We start from the raw sequence: 21,322 nt of genomic DNA on the forward strand, positions 1-21,322 counted from the left end.
TGGAATCAATAAACTGCATTAGTCACTACCAGGTCTCCACAGTCTCTCTCAGTGCTGGCTTTAATTAGATGCTTTACAGTTGGGGAGGGGTGTAATGGCTTGCAGGTATGAAATGAATTTGTGCACATGTACAGGCAGTTAGGTGTGTTTGTGTTTAGCAAGAGCACCTTACGCAACTTCTCACATTTTACTTCTAAGGACTTGATGAGGCATCGTTATGCACCTGTCAACATCAATCATTCACAAAGGTGCAACTTGCGATGTGAGTTTCCTCCTATAAATACCTGACATTTCAAGCATTTCGGTTTGTTTTCACCTTTCCCTTTGAGCTTTATTAGCTTTGAAACAGCTTGCAGGCACTAAAAAGCCACAAACAAGGGCATGCAGGTACACAAACTTCACATAAAGGTGTTTTTCTCTTCAGTAGAAAAGGCTATATATGTATGGTATTTGTATTTTAGCAACGATAGAATGCTAGTGTTTGAAGATCCTTCTTACAGATCATTGTACTCTAAGCCATAGTTGATCACGCTAAAGGGCTTTGTTGTCATACCGATGTTTAAAAGACAAACTTTTTACCATGGTCACTATCGTGTTTCTTTCAAATAGTGCATTACCCAGCTACTATTTGATGACAGTAAACACAGTTACAGCCGAGACAGCACTTGACGAACAAATATTTAGACCCAATGATAGATCTAGATGAAAGGAAGGAGTACCAAAGTTGTAACATTTCATCCTCAGGAAATCATGAATGCCCGCACACAATTTCATGGCAATCCACTAAATCTTTGGTTGAGATTGTTCAGTTTGAGCCAAAGTGGTGAACTGACTCAGTGATAGTGGCAAAAATTTCTAGAAAAACACAAGTATGCAAACAGAAACCAGACACAATACCTCCCACGAAAACTATTTAATTGACTCCTCAAACATTATTTACACAACTCCAGAAGAATACAAGTGCCATATGACAAAAAATGAAGATGCCATTTCCTACAAACAAAAAAAACACACAGAATTTTTAAATAAAGAGTCTTACACTTGTCTAAATCAAAAATGAGTTGTCTAAATGTGTTTAATAAATCAAGATGTATACAGGATAGGAAAGTGCTTCTCCCTTACAGATTGTTATTACAAAACATCTCTGCTTGTTTGACTGTTTCTTTCTGATGATGACATTGTTCTTTTGTTGTCCTCTCAGGAATATTCAAGAGGATATAAGGTATAAGGCAGGACTGGTCAGTGCCATGATTGATGCCCTAGCGTTATCTGGGAAGTGCACTTCAGGACCCAATAAGTCTTAAGGTTTACATTCTGGTTCGGACGCTATGCTCCAATACTTGGTATTTATAAGGAATGTGTGTTCGGGACTGAAAACTGTGGCCCATAATGCTCCTAACACAAGCAATCAGTGCTCCATTTTTGAGGATTTTAGTATTGCTGGAGGCTCTTTTACTTTTTTTAATCCAGTCAGTCCCAATGGGTTTTTCTAAATGCGCACTGCAGGATATCAGAGTGCTTTTGTTGATCCCTATTGCACTTACTGGAGTGCACAAAAGGGGCGAGTACTGCATTCATTTTCTACTTTGAAGGCATCAGTGGCTCTTTCTAAAAGCTTGTACTGTTATTTAGTGGGTATTTTGTGCATTATCACTCCATGCCAGACAAGCCTTCCACTCGTTTCAGTGTCTCAAGAGAAACTCATCTATCGTCTATCACAGATTACAGGATAAGCAGGCAGAGCTCTGACCCTGTGTCCAGCCCACAGTTTGTAGAGTAGAATTAATCGATATGTGACATCACAGACTATTAATATTTCTCAGCTTGAGGCTAGGCTGTTAGCAACAGTCTCTGTCCTGTATTGCAGCTATATGGTGCTTTACAAGTAACACACTTTACATGAACTGCAGCGCGATGCGCCCTCTAGAACCATATTCAAAAGTTTAAAGGGAGCAGGGCAAGTACAAAACTTCAAGGCAACAAAAAGACATTCAGAAGTTAGTATTTTTTCTTTTTTTGTGCTACAGTGGCAAAAAAAAAAAGCAGTAGCGCTGCTTCTGAGGCATTTCACAATAATAATAATCACAAAATACCACAGCAAACGAGTTGACTAAAGACTATCTCTGTCGGCTCTGAGGCACCGCTGCTAAATGTAAAGAATTCATATAAAAATTATGGGTGACTGGTGTTTGTTGAGATACGAATGATACAAAAACACCGTGACAGCAACTGGCTTGCTCAAATAAAGAGACACACAACACGAAGAATTTCACATCTGAAATCAACAGCGGCTGTTAAAAGAGTTTGGAATGTAGGTTTGGTTAAAAAAGTACTAGAACTGTGACCTCCTGCAAACACACATACAGCAGCCGTTACAATCATGTACAATGTACTTAATTCACATGCACGAGCAATTCAATGTAAGGATTTCCAACCACCATAATGATAATTTATGAATCAATAAAGAACATACATTCCTAATTTTCTGCTATCTTCCCTGTGTGTCTGTAGATTGGTCAAGCCAGTCTGTCAGTGAAAGGCACTATAGAGAAGAAATTACTGCATCACAACTAGACCGACACAAACTACATCAGAACAATGTCTAATACATTACTACATGACCTCCTTTTTTCAAAATTTGTCCATGTCAGGTGACCATTGAGCCATGTACAGAATCAGGATTAGATTAGAAATTACTTCGACTCAGCTCAGTAAATTTAGAAAACATCATTTTAGTTAAATTGATATGTCCTGAGTCAGCTTCTGTTGAACTGATAGAGTGGATTTGATTTGTACTTTCAACTTTTAAGAGGCCATTAAAAAGTTTTATCAACATTTAATCTATTCAACTGACTGAGGAGAAGTGGTAGTCACTTAACAGGATTTAAAACTAAGCCCCTTCACCGATCAAAAAAACAAACACACACACACTCACACAGACACACACACAGTGACATCGTTGGCCCTCTACACACAGACTGGAACATATAACAGCATCCCCAGAATACTAGGATTAAAGTTCTACACTACTGTTCCAAGTCAGAAATCACGAAATACAGTGTAGTTTTTAAAAGTCCCCTTTTTTGTCTATTTATCCTGCATTCGTGCTGCAGAAAAATTGTACTGAAAATGGAAAATATGTTTTATGCAAGTGTATATAGTTTCCAATGAATTTTAAAAAATATAAGGGTGGTCCAAACAATGGCAGAATTAAAAAAAATCCACTTGTAATAATTCACTACAAGTTAAACACCTACAACATCAATACCTATTACTGGTTCATATTCACACTGAATTACTAGAAGAGAATAGTAGCCATAAAAATAAAAAGGTAGCTCTATTATTAAGCCATTTTATGGTTATAATTGATCTGTGATTTAATCTCTTTGATGGCCACTCTGAAAAAAGGTTGGATTTGGTTTAAAGTGGAAAGTTGACCGATCATTTGAATAAATTCCTATGCTGTAACAATCATAAAACCCCTAAAGTTCACATATATTTACTTGATCTTTATCTAACTCTTTTCCCCCACATATATGCACACACAGGAATGAACACACATACGCGCACTCGCACACAGACACACAGGCTCATATAGACCAACACACACACACACACACTCGCGCAAACACACCCACACACACACATTCAGAAACACACAGCCCTACTCTGGGCCTCACAGTAATTTAGCTCTACAGAGGATAGAGCCTAACAGTGAGATTGCCACTTTGCTTGACTGTAGTTGGTCCAGGCAGTCATGTGATCACAGCTGGTCTAGGAGGAGTTCAGCAGGTTGCTGAGGACTGGAACGAAGGAAGCAAAAACACACTCCAACAGTTAAAATGTTTCACACTACTGAAAGCGAATGTTGGTATCCATTTAAACTGTATTCTGTGCTTCTGTGTGTCCATGTCTTACCCTGGGGGTCTGACTGAGCCTCTGCTGCGTTGGCTTTGTGTGCAGCCTCCGGATCCGCTTCTAATCACAAAGATTGACGAAATCAGTTAGAAAACCGCGAAAATGCAAAACAAAGCAGACAAAGGATCCCATTGCCAGTTTGAATTTCACAAGCATTTAGCTACATAACTCATTTTCCTACTCATTAGCAAAAAATCCTTTTATGTTCCCTTTGGCAAATTTGACGAACAGGGATTTGTCCCACATCGTCTTTTCTATACAGCTCCTCTGGCGATAAATTAGGCACCCAGAGGGAAGTTTGCGAGCATGTTAATATTTCTTAGCTCTAATTGCTTATTTTCACCACCATGAAACTTTGCTTAATTTTTTTCTGGTGTAACAGTGCAAAACTTTTTCATATCCGTACAGTCAGAACTTCCAATTTATTGTTACTGGAGTGGCTCCAGGCTGTACATCCTGACGACGATAGCAATTACAGTCCTCCCCTCTACCACTGAGGCAGAATAATTCATACTCATGAATACTGACTGAGCCTTCTTAGAAATTTGCATGGGGACAAGATATCTAATTTCTAAATGTGATATTTATTCAAATGCAGAACACTGAAACACATTCATCTAAATATTCACAGCAGATAGCTATTCTCAGTCTGACTTTTGCCCCACATTGCTAAAGCTGAACGTCCTATTGCATGTGTTGACTGTAAATGAAAACTTTGCTGAATAGGCAGTATTGGGATGCATCAAAGTGTGTGAGTTGACTGTAATTGACAACACTTCCTGAGAAGTAAAGCTGAGTGTGCTACGTGTCCAAGAATCACCACTGACCTTCAAAACTTGTACTTTTTAGACTGAAAAAACACAAATGGTAAACCTGCGCTTCGACTCCAACTGAAACATATGCAGCACTTTAATCAACTTTTCAAGGGTCCAGAGCTCTACTGGGGGTTGATGTTGGTTTCTCAGTGCTTTAATGCTGAATTAATGAATGAATGTTGGCTTGTAGTTCATTCATTATTTAAGAAAAACTGGTCCAGAGGAATTTGTCACATTTTAAGTTCCTTATAGTCTAGTCATGTATTAGGTCTTGTGCACAGCAGCTTCTGTTAGCTACAGCAATATAATGTAAATTAATTACCCTGTCTATTTTTGAAGCACAGTTTCTTCTTCTGATAGGTGAAGTATCCAGTGACTGCTCCCACAGCAGCCACCCCAACTGCTGATATGATTCCTGCTAATGAGCCGGAGCTGCTCTCTGTAGGGAAGCAAAAGAAGGAAACCAGTGCATCAGAGGAGTGGATGTGCGGTCATCTTTTAGCAGTATAATGTGAAAATGGCATTTTTAATTTTAAACACATTAATCTGAACGTGTTTTACAGTGTTAATGTGCCTGCGTTGAGTGTTTTTCAGTGCAACATGTGAGCACAGCGGCTGTGTTCAGTGACACCACGGAGCTCCATTTTGCAGTCGAAAGAATGAACAGCTATTCAGCTCGATGACGCTCAATGACATGACATTATGTGTGCATTATGTGCGAGTGTATATGTGTGTGTATGTTTGACAGAGATGAATCCTCGCGTTCCAGCATATTCTGATGCCTTTTCATTGAAGGGATCGTAATCTATAATTTAGATTCTTCAAAAAAAAGCGAGCATTCACAGAAATCTTTCAGCACCTGTACAGCCGAGTTTCTATGACAACACCCATTTGAATAGTTTTCATGCTGATTTTAAATTTTTTTTTTTTTATAACAGCTGAGAAAAGATACTGGTAAAAAAAAAAAAAAGTACCACAGAACAGCTCAGGTTGTACATAAAGGGAATTATTTGCTCTCTACCAGTGCAATTAACTGAAACAAAAACAAAGAGGTTAAATTTATCCAGCCTAAACTATGGTGCCCTACATAGTACAATACTATTTTGCACAGTAAGTGTGAAGATGTATTTTACCTTCAAAGCTCTTTATCTTTCCTGTTGTGTATTATAATGACAAGATATGTAGAGGAAACAAGAAAGAGGAAGATGGAAGGAAGAAGGTGATGTCGGGGTTATAAAAGACGAGTTATAAACTGAATGAATGGACGAGTACACTAAATCCAAAGGTCGAGGATAAGGTGAGAAAAACAAGTGAGAGGTATGAGTATGAGAACTGAGATCAAAAAGGGAATGAGTCAGAAATGTCACGCGTTTGACTCACGAGTTATAATATGGAGTACAGCAGGAGAATGCTGTGAGTCACCAAACGGATGTAAAAGCAGGTGCAGACATGGACGTGTATGAACATGCAAGTGCACAAATGCAGAACACGCAGCATGCACGCAGCTGGTCCGTGATTTTTGTTACTTAAACAGACGCAGCGAGAACAAATATTAATGGAAATAGGTGTGCTGAGTGTCATAAAGCCAATTTTTCCATATATTTAAGCCATACTACCTGTTCCTATGATATGCTTTTTTTAAAATGTTTTTCAGCACTGGCGACTTTGACTCATTTTGTTAAATTCTGGCACACGTGCTTACTTTGCCTGAGAACGTAAAATTACACCTAATAAGGGTTTTATAACTATCACGAAGGAACAACACACTGACAAAGCCTCTGCATGGCACAAATAATAGGTGAATGATTATGCTGCATGTCCTGTGTGTTCGGGGGCAGTGCATGGGTGGATAGGTGGATCGATTCATGTGTTTATAACTGACGAGATAAGAAGAGACTCACCTTTAACTTCAGGTTTGTCTGTAAAGAAAAGAGAACAAACATTTATTGCATTTACCGACAAGAAACTGCAACTTTTTACAAATGATCTGATAGCAAATGCACAAGCATCTCTGGAGTAACACAAGAACACTATTGGAGTTATACACACTAAATGTGAGACATCTGAGTTGAGCAGCCACAAACACCAGACACCTGTCCTTCTACTGCATCTGTTTCCCAGACTGACCTTCAGGAGCAGATGTTACTTCCAGCAGATGTAGCGTGACAACATGTGAGAATTCACAGTCTTAAAGAAGACCTGTTTCAAACAATAGAGGAGAGGCATTTTCCACTGACTCTGTATCCTGTTTGCATTGTCAGAGGCATGCCAGTAATATCCTGTGTGTTTCACCCAGTTTCAGAACCACATAAGCCCTACTGCTGCTGCTGTGGCTGCAGCGCTACGTACAACATCTGACTGGGATTTGTGTGATTTGGCCTGAAGATAGCATGATAGGAATATTTTGTTGCTCTTATGCATATTTTGATTACAGACACACAAAAACCCTGTACCACCTCCTCGGGCGCACAAAGAGAGACAGAAAAAACGGGAAGTGTATTTGAAGGGGGGTGGAGAGAGAGGGCATTATTCAAATGTGTTAATGATGCATGTACAGCATTGTGACAGAGATGGCGGAGGCAAACGAAAGAAAGGTGAGCTTATTCTCTTTGTGGTAGTTTGTACCTCAGGGTATTAAGAGGTGTAGAGTTTCTGTCCTAACCAGTCTGGAAACACACATTTACACGCACATATAGGTAACCCTGTACACCCAGTGAGATGCTTTTATAATATCAGAATGATAAAATATCTAAGAATCCCACAGTCTTAATGTCTCTGTGTCTGATCTTTGATTTGATCCAAATAGCCCTGCTATCGTCTTCTTTACTGCCTGTCTATATATGTCTGTGACATCACGGTTGTACCTGCTTCAACTTGACAAAGCTGCTAATGACAGAGTACTAAAGAAGGGAACCTTTCACTAGCATATAATGATTATACTGACTTAGATGAATCAGTTCCCAGATGGGGAATGAAGGGAAAATGTGTGGAGGAGTTGCTTTAGGAAAATCTCTTGTTCTTGCATCGCTGTCAAATTGCCTTGCAGCTAATGATTAAACGTTCTTAAAACAAGTCACTTTGGCATCTTATCATAGGAGGAAAGCCTAGTAAATTAGAGCAGCACTCTTGTGGCATGGAGACACCTCAAGAACATCTCAAAACACAGTTTATAAGGCGGCTTTTAAGTTGTCAACAAGTGCAAAAAACTCTTCGTTTGAGGAGGAACTCTGTAGTTTTGACTTGAGTCAGCATGGCTGCCTCTGGTTTCGATGCCACTGTTCATAAAGCAGTCTTAATGCAAAGTAGCCTGATTGAGCCTCAGGTGCATTGGAAAATGTGAGAAAAAAAAGGTTAGAATTACCTATCTTAGCTCAGTTTACAAATCTTGATGGGTTTAGTTAGCTCACATAGAGAGTTCTGCTCAAATAAGACAGTGAGATACAATACTGAGCCTCTGAAAGAATTATTGGCTTGTTCAGCTGACTCATGTGTATTTGAAATACTTATATAAGCTCAATATTTGCAATTACAAAGATATTAGATTATATCAAACATCTCACCAGCTTCCAGTTTATAAAAGAAAAGTCTAAATAAGAAAAAAAAATAGTTCAGCTTAAAAGGCAAAAGGTAAATATGTTGGTTATGTTATTTCCTATAGTGGAGACACTGCTGATCCCAAAGTCACGATGACAAACTTGGCTAATCTCAACAGCCAACCGTTATTAAAAAAAAAAAAAAAAGACTTTTACCAAGAAAATATCCACCAAAACTGAACTGCACAGTATCTTTTTTTTTCCAGGATCTGCTTGCATTGCTAACTGTGTAGCCACAAGTTGTCGTGTGTATCTCTACATACTCTGGACTTTTTAATTGAACACATGAACATGTTATTTAACATTTGTAATTTTAATGAGTATTTACTAACCATCATTTCCCAAACTGCGGCTCTTTCCTGACTGTGGTGGGTTGCCATCTGCAGGCGGCAAGGCATCTGCCAAGTTGAAGCTAACATCTGAAAAAGACAGAGTTACACATCAAGGGTGACAGAAATCAGTCCTTGTGAGATAATTTTCCCGCCCTAGAGGAACATCATCCGGACGTTCACCGGTGTCTCTCTCTAACATTCTGGCCTGCACTGTTCCCACGTTAAGCTATTTAATGATAGTATCTAGCATCCTCAGTTCAGTCCCTCATGGCTCCTCCTGAATGCCCGGCAGAGACGTCCACAATAAGGATTCTGAATCACTGCCAGCTCAAAGGGTGTGACAGTGATCTTGTGAAGCACTGTTGGCTTAGATTAAAGGATATTATCTGTCAGGAACAATACCTTAACCTACTCTATATTCACTGGGGGAAAACCCCAGTGACTTAGACAATATGGGTGACCCAGTGGAGAGAACAATTTTAGGCTGGGAAGGGCAACGCATGATTGGTGAATTAATTTATTGCTTACAGAATCTCAACGGCACAATTATCCTCTGGCCTGTTTTCTTGCTTTAACAAAATCCTGACAGAAAATATAACTGGTGACAGCTAATTTACTGAATGTTACATAACAAAACTACGTCATGAGTTAAGCTTTTCTGGCCTTTACTTGACCTGCTTGCTCTGATTTCTCTTTTCTTTTGTTTTTATACCTCTGCTTAGTCCTCTATTTAAATTCCCCTCTTCTTTGCGCTCCTCTCATTTCTCAACTCTTTTCCTCTTGTCACCAAGGCGAGAGAACGCTCTCCCGGCAGTTATCAGGTAAGAGAAATCTCCCATGGCAACTATTTAACACTAAACACAGACTTGCAGTTTTTGTGCTCGAGAGACTGGGAGAAGAGCTAAACATTAAATTACAGTGGTTGTCAAAGAAAGTGCATCACCCCCTTAAATCTCTTGTCTGAGTAACCTAAGAAAGTGGCAGTATTGCATCAGATTAAGACTGACACATATAGGTGATGATGGAATATTGCATCAGCTGTTACTTTGAGCTACATAAGCATTTTCTGCATGACTTGTTCCTTGCTTGTGTCAGAAAGGTGCAATTTTCAATTTGTGAACTCTGGAACCCGACAGCTTCCAGTAACATTTCAACGATAAATGTCATGTTTACCAAAACTGGTGTATAAAGGTAGGAAATGCTCATTTTGGAATATCTCGAGAGCACCTGTGAAATATTGGTTAGCTTTGTCTTAATTAACAATAAATAAATGTTGCTTGTATTTCTATTTGTGATGCCACACATTGATGTAACATTCCATTTGCAATAAATGGCTAGAAACGTAAAAACTCGGAGGTGATGCACTTTCTTTAAAGACCGGTGTAATATTCTTGAGTGACGAAAAGCAGGATGTCCTGTCGTAAAAAGGTAAAGACAAACAAACAAGACTACTTGAGACAGGATATAGTAAAATGAGATCATTGCAAAAGTTTCGAAGGAAAAGAGCAGGAATTCCAATGTGAGGAAGGAATGTGCATGAGAAATAAAATCCCATGATAAAATGAGGTAAAATACAAAAAATGTGAACTTTTCATCTAGATAAACCATACAGAGGTATATAAGCTGTATCTGTTAATGCAGGACTCCGAACTATACACTCCAGTGTTTTCTTGTGTTATTGTAATGTATTGTATTTCTTACATTCTTGTAAAATTCTGGATTTTACATGTATTTGAGCAAAGCAGTATCCCTGCATGTATTATTAAAATAATTCTGGGAAAAAAAAGAGTGTGGAAAAAAAATCCCACTGGGGTCATTTGGGAGGTTTCCTTGCTGAAATTACAACACATATAATTGAGGAGGTAAAAGCGTATCAGCCAAAATCCCACCTCATAACCTTCTGAAGGGGTTTGTATTTTGCTAAAGGAAAGGCACATCTGTTCCCAATTACTCCGTTCAGAAAATAGGGAGTTGCAGGACAATGATACGTGATAATTTACGAAAGCAGGACATATACATTTTTTTTAAATGACTGATAATACAAAGTCTGTCAAGAGCAATTTCACTGATATTCCTGGGGCGAAAAGAAGACACGGTGGAGATGCAGCATGTTTTGAAATATTTGGTCATAAACTGGTGCTGGCCTTGTTAATGTCATTCTTCAAATCTTTGTGATTTCAGCTGGTTGCTCACGAACAGGCGGTGCTGCAGTGGATTCAGAGGTTATGAGAAAACCTCAATAGAAGTATTTCTGTTAGTAATTTTACCTAAAACAGAGTTCTGTCTGGTGATTTTCAACCTACTTAAATCCTCATTTTGTATTTCTGTAATATTTAAAATGCTTCCATGATATTCTCAACCGTCAACAGCTAACTTTTGAATAGATTCATTGTTAATGTATTTACTGAAATAAGGTGGATTCCTACAAAGTCACTCTTGCATATGCTTATTTTTGTGCATCGTAGTGATTTGTTTAGCTGTGAGACTTGGCACCAGGAAGGTTAAAGGTTATAAAATGGAACATAATAATGTACAAAACATATTTTTACCTGCTTTCACATCAGGAACAATAATGTCTTCGTTAACTGTGGGGAAAGACAAAGATCAGAATCAGGGCTTGATGCAAACATCTTAGATTTCCTTTGTAAATTGGACAAAGCTTGTGACACCATAATCAACAGCAGTACAGTTGTGGAGCACTAATCTGTTAATTTGATCTTTTATACAGTTAGAAAAACAAAATTTTAAAAGTGTCAACGGAGCAGCATGTGGATGTTTATTTACTATGTATACTGAACATAATGTACTGGACATACAGTGCAGCATATAGACGTATTATGTACTTTGAATAATTCTAACCAGTTGCTCTTGTACTTGTCCTCACATAACATGACAAGGTAATTGACTTAGCTGAATTAGTGGGTAGATCACAAACAAGTTTGTACAGTTTCCCCACGTAAAGGACACACATGCTAAAGCAGTGAGATCATCTACAGGATACATGTGTGCAGCCCTCTCCACAGCTCCTCATTATGCTTGAAGTTGTAACATGCAATCACTTTACAGGACTGAACTGAATTATACAGATAGGTGCTTCTGTTATTTAGCCTTCTGTCGCTGCAGATTGATTTAAATGCGATTCATCTGCACCACAGACTGCATCTTCTAAAAGGATTATGAAGCTAAATCAACTCTCTTTAATACTGTTATAAAAAAAAGTGCAAAACAATCCCATCTAAATCAGTGGAATTGAAATACAAGCCACATGGGCGAAACCATTTTCCCCTCTGAATTCGTATTTGCATGTACAAGGTGTGAAATACGTGTACTCAAATATCTACATTCTTACTTGTAGGGATAAGCGGCCTGTGTGTTGTTTCTTCAACAGCTGGAGTTGGAGTTGGTGTTTTATCAGCATCTGTTGCACTGTCATCTGCTGCTGGTGCTGCCTGGTCATCCTTTTAAATATGTATTAAACAGCATATGAACATACAGAAAAGACCAATTATGTCAAAATCATTAGAGCTCCTGAATAATATCTGTAACATAGACGCACAACATCTGATTAATATTAAGACTTTCTAAAACTGCTACTGACCTCTTCTGGAGCAGGATCTCCAGCTGCATCATCTGCTGGGCATAGACAGAAGAGTGAAACAGGTCAGATCAAATTTGTGTTTCTTTTATCCATTTACCAAGTACTACAACATGGTCAGTTGTTGCTTGTATTACTGCACTGTTTAGTACAGGTTAAAAGACAAAATCAAAGAGACTGACAAAGCATTTTAGATTAGACTACATTTACAACTATTGTAATTGCTTGTCAGTGTAAATACTATCTATATAGGAGCCATGGTATAAAAAAAAGCAGAATCATCACACTGTTCTTCACTACAAAAAGCTTTTTTATGCCCTGTCGTTGTGCTGTGAGAGTCTGAATTGATGAAAACATTTCACAGATACAATGTTGAATAATTTTGTGTAGAATGAATGTGAAGTTTTGAAAAAGTGAGGGCATGTATGGTATTAAGTACACTAGATGTTTAGATCAATGACATTAGAATTTTGAATGTCCACATTTGAACTACTATCGACCACCTGTTGATGCAGGAGCTGCTGGATCTGTATCTTCATCAGCATCAGTTGCAGGAGCTGCTGGGTCTGTGTCTTCCTCAGGATCAGTTGCAGGAGCTGCTGGGTCTGTGTCTTCCTCAGGATCAGTCGCAGGAGCTGCTGGGTCTGTGTCTTCCTCAGGATCAGTCGCAGGAGCTGCTGGGTCTGTGTCTTCCTCAGGATCAGTTGCAGGAGCTGCTGGATCTGCATCTTCATCAGCATCAGTTGCAGGAGCTGCTGGGTCTGTGTCTTCCTCAGGATCAGTCGCAGGAGCTGCTGGGTCTGTGTCTTCCTCAGGATCAGTTGCAGGAGCTGCTGGGTCTGCGTCTTCCTCAGGATCAGTCGCAGGAGCTGCTGGGTCTGTGTCTTCCTCAGGATCAGTCGCAGGAGCTGCTGGGTCTGCGTCTTCCTCAGGATCAGTCGCAGGAGCTGCTGGGTCTGTGTCTTCCTCAGGATCAGTCGCAGGAGCTGCTGGGTCTGTGTCTTCCTCAGGATCAGTCGCAGGAGCTGCTGGGTCTGTGTCTTCCTCAGGATCAGTCGCAGGAGCTGCTGGGTCTGTGTCTTCCTCAGGATCAGTCGCAGGAGCTGCTGGGTCTGTGCTTTCCTCAGGATCAGTTGCAGGAGCTGCTGGGTCTGTGTCTTCCTCAGGATCAGTCGCAGGAGCTGCTGGGTCTGTGTCTTCCTCAGGATCAGTCGCAGGAGCTGCTGGGTCTGTGTCTTCCTCAGGATCAGTCGCAGGAGCTGCTGGGTCTGTGTCTTCCTCAGGATCAGTCGCAGGAGCTGCTGGGTCTGTGTCTTCCTCAGGATCAGTTGCAGGAGCTGCTGGGTCTGTGCTTTCCTCAGGATCAGTTGCAGGAGCTGCTGGGTCTGTGCTTTCCTCAGGATCAGTTGCAGGAGCTGCTGGGTCTGTGCTTTCCTCAGGATCAGCTGCTGGTGTTTCCTCATCTACAGAAAGGTGTGTGAAGGAAGAAAGTGTTTAATGGTGCCTCAATAAACATTACACCAATGGCAGAGGTCTATGCAACTTTGTTTAAATGAAGAAAGAAGTCAGACATTTGTCTCCTCCTGTCTCAAGGGAACGAAACATCTCTGAACCAATTTACTATACTGCACATCATTCTGCAGCGAGGAAAAATTAGGAACCTAACCTAAAATAGAACCAGAAGAGCTTGGTAGTGACTAGTGCAACCACTGTTAATTGAAAGTGCGTGCCTTAATCCATCTGTTGTCATTTAAAATCATCAAAATCATCTGTCTGAGTGGTGTTAAACATGTTGACATGTGGATTCAACACATACTCTAACACAACTGTCACCACTGACACACACAAGCACACACAGAGCCACACCCTGGCCTGATAGGTGCCTGATGTTAACGCCACAAAAGGATGACAGACATATCGATCACGTCTGACCTGCTTCCACTTCATTGGAAGTCGCTACCGCTGCACTGGCATTGCAGCTCTGCACTAATGAGAAAATGACATCAAAGACGCGCTCTTTGTTGATCTCTGTGTGAGATGGGCATAGTGTGTGTGTGTGAGTGTGTGTGTGTGTGTGTTTGAGCCAGTGCTGTGACATTCCCCTGTTGCATGTGAGAAGCTGAAACAGCAAACTGTGTTCTGACTTGATTGTTCTTTGCTCTGCTGAGTTCAGCAGCACCCTGATGGTGGTTCATCTGGGCAGAGCTTTATGTCAGCAACTTGAACTAAAGGATAAAGCCGTCTAGAAATCACAGTATGAGTGATGGTGCCCTTCTGTTTGGCAAAACTCTAAAAAGACGACTCGAAAAGGTGGGGGAAATGCAAAGTACGGCAAGACGTCTGTCAGAATCAAAATCAAGAAAATGAACACATATCAGAAAGCAACCATCAAGCTCATAACTCCTTTCTTTAAAAATCTGAAATGAAATGATTCTTCATCTTTTTTTTTAACAGTTATTCATTGCCAAGAGACTTTTCAATGAAGGATCACTGGGCTTGCCAAGTGAGATCGTATCGAAGGCAGTGAGGCCTTAAGGGAGAACAGCATGAACACATCTGAAGTATTTCCATCACACCGTAAATCCTCTGGCAGGGAGAAGTGCTGGTGACACTCTGGCTCCCTTCATACTCACAAACACACATTCATATAGCAGAAAAAAAACATTCACTAACATGCACACACATATGTAAGTGCACAAACGCATGGCTGTACACACCCAGCATGCATTAAATCATGGATATGTGACATTCACACACTCATGCACAGCTGCGCAGTAACTGATACCATGACAAAAACAAGATATCTTTTTTGTCTCACTGTCTTTCTCCAGCCAATGTCACTGCACCACCTTATCATCCAAGGTAAACATTTAGTTCAGTGCCTATCATGATTCACAAAGTGTGCACATGGACGAGTGGGCGGCAAGTGTTTCTGTTTGTCTATCTTCATGAATTCTTTGGAAATCGTCTCCATCTAAGGTGTACTGTAGGACGCCATTCAAAGTACTGAGGTGTAAATAAGTGAAGACGGTAGTTGATGTGTCTTACAGCTTTTGGCACAATGCAGACAAGAACGATCTGATCTCTAAGGGAGTGCAAAAGTCCACACTAATCTTCTGCCAAAATTTGTTATTCATTTGTCAAAACCGGGATCTCTGTTGATGTGTGAGCATCAGTGTCCATGATCGCATACGTTTTTGTGTTCTCGTGCAGCAAATGTAGACATGAGTGGGCACATTTTTTTCAAGAGACTGCGCTCATGTGCGTGTATGTGAAGCATGTGGCTTCCATGTAACTCGCTCTGTGTGCATGGGCATGTGAATGTGTAGAGAGGGAAAGACTATACATAAACTCTCTTTCTGTTGCAACTCTATTGAACATTCTGTTCCCATCTATCAGTTCGCTACTTCTTCACTTAACTACCTCGACTACAAACATACCCCCACCCACCCTTCGCCAGCACACACACTAACACGTGTGCACGCACACAAGCTCACAAAACGTCTCCACCCCTTTCGGTCCAAACTTACAAACCACCACATGTTCACACACAGGTGAAGTTTATGTGCGCACACGTGTTCGCATTTGCTCTCCAACTTTGACTAAAGGGTGTCCTGTTTTGTATTAGCGCAACAGTGAAACCAATTGTTGCACATCCCGAGCTCTCGCCCTCCCTCCCCTCGGTCTTTAAAACTGTCACCCCCTTGCCTCTCTCTCTTTTCTCTCTCCCAAACTCTTAACTTCCTCTGTTTCACTGCCACCACTTTCCCTGGAGGCTGGTGAGTCATCTGCATCTCTGACACGGCTGCACGCAATTGTATGAGACAGAACACCACAACTGTGTTCAACTGTAAAAAAGGTCCTCGGAGGAAAAATTCCTAAGTGAAACCAGTTTACGCATGTGGGAACTTATCAAACTGTCGGTTACACTGTGTTCTTTTTAGGGCTGGTCAAGTGGTTTGATAAATTAACAGATGTCTCTCAGTCTTTAATCGATAGTGAATCATTTGACAGAGAGAGCAGCAGCCAGCAAATTCAGTGCAAAGACTGGAAACAGCCACAGCAAAATCTGCATGTTTAAGCTCAACAATTAACAGCTTTTATTGTATTTGTTTATTCTTGTACAGACACCAAAGTGTAAAATTGAAAACTTGTCTTGCTGGTTATGTGATGGCTCCTGCAGTCTTGTCTTTTTGTGGTCACAGAGTTACTAAAAATTAGTGCAACTAACATTTATTTTCATTATTTATTAATTTGCTGATTATTTTCCCCATAAGCCAAGGTGACACCATCATGTGTCTTCTTTTGAATGACCAAAATCCAAAGATATTAGGTTTACCATCACATGTTGAAAAGGAAAAGCATTGCATTCTCATGTTTGAGATGCATATAGTTACCAGTTTTTTAAAAATATGAATGAAAGATAATTTAATGATTTGATTATTAAAACAATTAATTTAATGTGAATCAACTAGTCAAGTAATTGGCTACTGGTCTTCTTCAAGAAATAGTTCTGCATATAACTTCTCAGTAAATGAAACTGCAGTGGCACTAATCTTCTTGTGTAACTCTTATCAAGAAAGTACATTTTCGTTGTTCTCAAAATGCCACGCAGTTCCTTTAACTTTCACTTTTATACTTGAGTTGCAGATCTTAAATTTGAATTAATGAGCTTAATGCCACTCTTTCAATTATATATATATATATATATATGTAGAGTGGCTCGTAATGAAGGAGGTATCTTCATGGTGTAATTGGATCTATATCAAAACTAGGTTAAACATGGTGTACGCTCCCTCTTGAATACAGACTGCTGCTTACGTTGAGGGTTTGCTTTTTACCATCGATGGGAAAAGTTTTGTCTTTGTTTTTTGTTGTTGACGCCCCCCGTTACCTAACATGGTGCAATCACACCGAGATCACAATCGGCATTTCCATTTCACTGAAGCAAAATTTTGAAATCACTTGAGATACTCAAGTTATGTGGGCATCAGCTATGCCAACATGGGCACTCTGCATGCATCAACATGCTTTTAAACAACTCATTCTAGTGAAAACGATAAAGTCTCTGACAACAGGTAAAACAAGGGTCATGGGAGATTTGGCACCAGCTGCGATCAAAAGGAAAGACGGTTATCTGAGACTGATCAAGACGCCAGGTAAACCCTGGACAGTTCATCGCAGGGCTAAAAGTCGCCCCAACAGTTAACACTTGGTGGTACATAGCCAACCACTTTCAGCAGTTTACATCATGTCAGATAGTTACTATGACGACAGTTGCTACAACATAACTCTGCTCTTATACGATCTCATATCACATTTTACATGCTTCATGGACATTTTAGGGCTGTACCGGCATGTGGATGCAGATGCCATTGTTTCATAAGCGAAAGGTGCCATGTGACAGAACCATTTACCTTTACATCTGATACCACTTCTTGGTATTTCTTTTATTTTTAAGATTTGTTTTGGAAACTACAGAAGAATTCAGAGGTAAACTGGGTGCATTTAAAGTTATGTAACACACGGTACTGCACAGGGCAGTTGAGTCAGTGATGAAGTTTGTTTTGGCACTCTTCTGGTGAATGCCAGGAGATTGTGTGAGATCGCCTCTATGTGGCTGCATGAGTAATAATGCGTGTAGGTGCATATATGTGTAACCAGTCAGCCAAGCCTTTTCCTCGTAATACTACACCGCAAGCTGTTTGTGTGTGTGTGTGTGTGTGTGTGTGTGTGTGTGTCAGGTGATACAACAACACCTCTACAATGCATTGTGCGGGCTGGCACGGTTCTATTGTGTTTTGTGGGACAGAAAGTGCTGTGTTTACCCCAATCATGTGCCCCTATGAGAGAGAATGTGTGTGTAGTGTGTGCATGTGTGGGTTTCACTTATCCACCAAAAGAGTGATTTATGTGTTGGCAGTTGAAGGTGTAAACACAGACAAGCCTATGCACACACACACAGACGTGCACACACACCTGGCTCACATCACACAGCTCTTTATTCTTTCATTTGCGTGCAAGACACACTATAGCTGACTTATGCACACACACTCACACATTAATGAAGCACTCCTATACTCCCACATGTTTGGTACTTTAAAGTTATAGCCCACACCCACCCACATACTCTCTATCTCTCTCTCTCTCTCACACACACACACACACACACACACACACACACACACACACACACACACACACACACACAGATGCTGAAGGCCCAAGGGGACAGAAAGGCGCTGAAACTAGTTGTGTTGTTGGGTGTTGCCTACAGCTGGAGCTGGATCTAGTTACTGACACTCCCTATCCTTCACTTCTATAACTTGCACAAACCGTAAATGATGTGATGTATGCAACTGACCCGACAACCCGTCTTCAGCAGTGTGATTACAAACTGATGTGCGCACACATGCAAGTCAGCAAACACACCCGCTGAGGTTTCCTGAGGCTCAGTCCAGCAACATCCACTGATGTTCCAATGAAGTTATAGTTAAAGAAATGGTGTGTGTGAGGGAGAGGAAGAAAGACGGAAAGAAAGAACTGATTTCGGTGAATGTGTGTTAGTGAGTGCGTTAGACAGGTTCCTCTCTGGTGGTTTGCCTGCTAATAAAAAGTGAACCGGTAGAGTGAGATTGCACCAGAACACATTCAAGTGCACTAACATTCAACTGAACTTGTTTGCATAATGATAAAGGAACTCGCCATCTCTCCTACCTTATATATCTCTGTTTTCCCTCTCAACCAGCCACATTTCTCCTTCATCTTCTTCCAACACCCCCCACCTATTTCCCCCCTATATTTTCCCTCAGTTTATGTGTTTTTTCTCAAGGCTTCCCTTCTCTCCGTGGAGTTTTACTGCACGTTTGAACAATCTGAAATCATTGCATGCGCCGCAGGGAAGGGCAGAGGCCCATGGGCCAGCAGAAGCAAGAGGAAGAGAAGAGAGCAAAAAAAAAAAAAGGAGAATGAAAGAGATGAAAAATGAAGATGGTTGATTAACCAAAGAGAAAAGCCAAGAAGAGAGAGGAATGAAAGAGGAAAAAAAGAGGAGGGGAATTACTTGTGTAATGACAATGGGTCCACCACACCCCGGTGGACCCGAACCCGAGTCCGAACTAGATATGGCCACATTACATGACACACCTTTTTCACTGATGATCTGTGGGGTTTCAGAGCCTGGAGCAAATTACAGTAAAACTGAGGAGGTTTTTTTATTCATTCAAATGAGCAGCTTAAGGTGAGTCAGAACGAGACAGGGATTCAGACAGACTGGCAAAAGACACTGACTGGCAATTAGACTCACACACGCACAGGCAGAAAGAGAGAAAGATAGGTGAGAGACGGAGGGATGTAGAGGAGGGGAGAGAAATGGAGACAGTGGGATGAAGATGGCCAACATGGAACAGACATGTAGACAGATAGATAGATAGATAGATAGATAGATAGATAGATAGATAGATAGATAGATAGATAGATAGATAGATAGATAGATAGATAGATAGATAGATAGATAGATAGATAGATAGATAGCATGCTTCATAACAAAAAAGCTAAACAAATACTTAAAAAATGGAAGATTTGGCAGAATTAATTGGAAACCAATCATTACCTTGTGCCTTGGCGTGTGAAGCCAGCAGGCTTCCTAATAGCAGAATCCACAGGTATGACATCATGGGAACACCGTGTACTGCCTGTGAATAAAATCGGGGCTCAGTCTGCCTTTTCTCGCCCTTCAGAAAGGACAATTAGCCGGCCTGGAGGTTTTCAGGTGGATCTGGAGGGCGTGCTTGTCAGCGTGCCGGTGCGTTCTTGCGCGTCGGATCAATCCTGCGCTGCTCCAAAGTGCTCGGATGCTCAGGCTCAGTGCGCGCCGCCGCGGATCTGTCGTCCTCTTTTGTCTGGATTGGGAGTCTTTATTAAGGTGGGCGGGTCTCTCCTCCCGAACACAGGCGGGCAAGGAGACAGCCGGGCTGCTGTGAAGGCATTAGGATTCCTTGCTTAACTCATCAGCGGTGGTTTTCTTGTCATTCCAATGCTGTGACCGTTACCAAGAATTTGCATCTTTGCCAGCTCAAATTAGTACGAGGAAAAGCTCAATTATCGAGAAACATTCCATGAAACTTGTTGTGAAATTAACTGCAGGTAACGGTGTCCCCTTGATAAAATCTTGCCATCCTGCATGCAAATAAACCTAAAAGGATTTAGTAGAACACATATTACTTTATGACTTTAACATTCCCACAGACTGCAGGCATGAAGTCATAAACCGGGATGACTTGCAGATCCTTTCAGCCTAATAAGTCTGTAATTTATTAAAGCATCAGGTTTCTGAAGGGAACAGTGAATTAAAGGATTTTGAAATGTAAGGCTTTGGCCTGCTTTTAATGTTAAATTAATGTTAGGTTTCTATTTGAGAAAACCACGCATGACCTCATCCAAACCAACCAGTAGGTGGACCTATAAAGAGAACATTTTCCTTCCCATTTTTTAAGCCTCTTTCTTCTCTGCCAAACTGAACTGCCAATACTTTTATCAATCGGCAGGTGGCGACATTCATATATAATTTAACAGCTTGCATCTGTAATCATTGTTTTTTTCTCTATGTGATGCGTTCAAGTCCCAATATGCAGCAAACATTTAAGATGTGCTTAATATCCAGTTTATCAAAACATCCTGCCCATCAGCTGGGAGATTATTAGCATATATCTCATCCTTTCTGTAAATTATAGGCTATTGTACACTTGACTATAAAATGAAATTAGTGCAAAGACTTCCAACAGTGCACACATGACACACAATAACTTCTATTTACATGATTCTTTCATCATTTACCTCTTAGGACTGAAAATACATTTATTCCTGATGCCCCGTCACACCTGAAATTCAATGTTTTAGTGACACTGGATAGGATTTTTACAGTAGCTTACAACAATACCTATTCATGATTTACCCATGCAAGGTCAGTCATAAACCGCTGATACATGTGTCCACTATGGAGGATTTTAGCATCACATGAGTGTAAACACACAGACACACCCATCTGATTTTCCTATTACCACAGGCGTC

At 40.6% G+C, this 21,322-nt stretch overlaps 1 protein-coding gene across 2 annotated transcripts; it reads right to left on the reverse strand.

Moving 5' to 3' along the window:
• Positions 1-898: 898 nt before the first annotated feature.
• si:ch211-39i22.1 (microtubule-actin cross-linking factor 1, isoforms 6/7) lies at positions 899-20,150 on the reverse strand. Of its 2 annotated transcripts, none has more exons than XM_055015062.1 (10): positions 19,866-20,150; positions 12,757-13,716; positions 12,257-12,291; positions 12,008-12,116; positions 11,208-11,243; positions 8,659-8,745; positions 6,635-6,652; positions 5,056-5,172; positions 3,919-3,978; positions 899-3,803 (listed from the first exon to the last, which is right to left on the reverse strand). In XM_055015062.1, the coding sequence occupies exons 1-10, from the start codon at positions 19,927-19,929 to the stop codon at positions 3,775-3,777; spliced, it is 1,515 nt and encodes a 504-aa protein (XP_054871037.1). In that variant the 5' UTR covers positions 19,930-20,150; the 3' UTR covers positions 899-3,774. The 2 variants fall into 2 exon arrangements, with proteins under 2 accessions (XP_054871037.1, XP_054871038.1); XM_055015063.1 differs by having other exon boundaries at positions 12,257-12,288; positions 19,866-20,149.
• Positions 20,151-21,322: the final 1,172 nt, after the last annotated feature.

The sequence above is a fragment of the Amphiprion ocellaris genome, chromosome 11 (genome assembly GCF_022539595.1).
Source record: "Amphiprion ocellaris isolate individual 3 ecotype Okinawa chromosome 11, ASM2253959v1, whole genome shotgun sequence".
In the NCBI taxonomy this organism is placed as follows: domain Eukaryota; kingdom Metazoa; phylum Chordata; class Actinopteri; family Pomacentridae; genus Amphiprion; species Amphiprion ocellaris.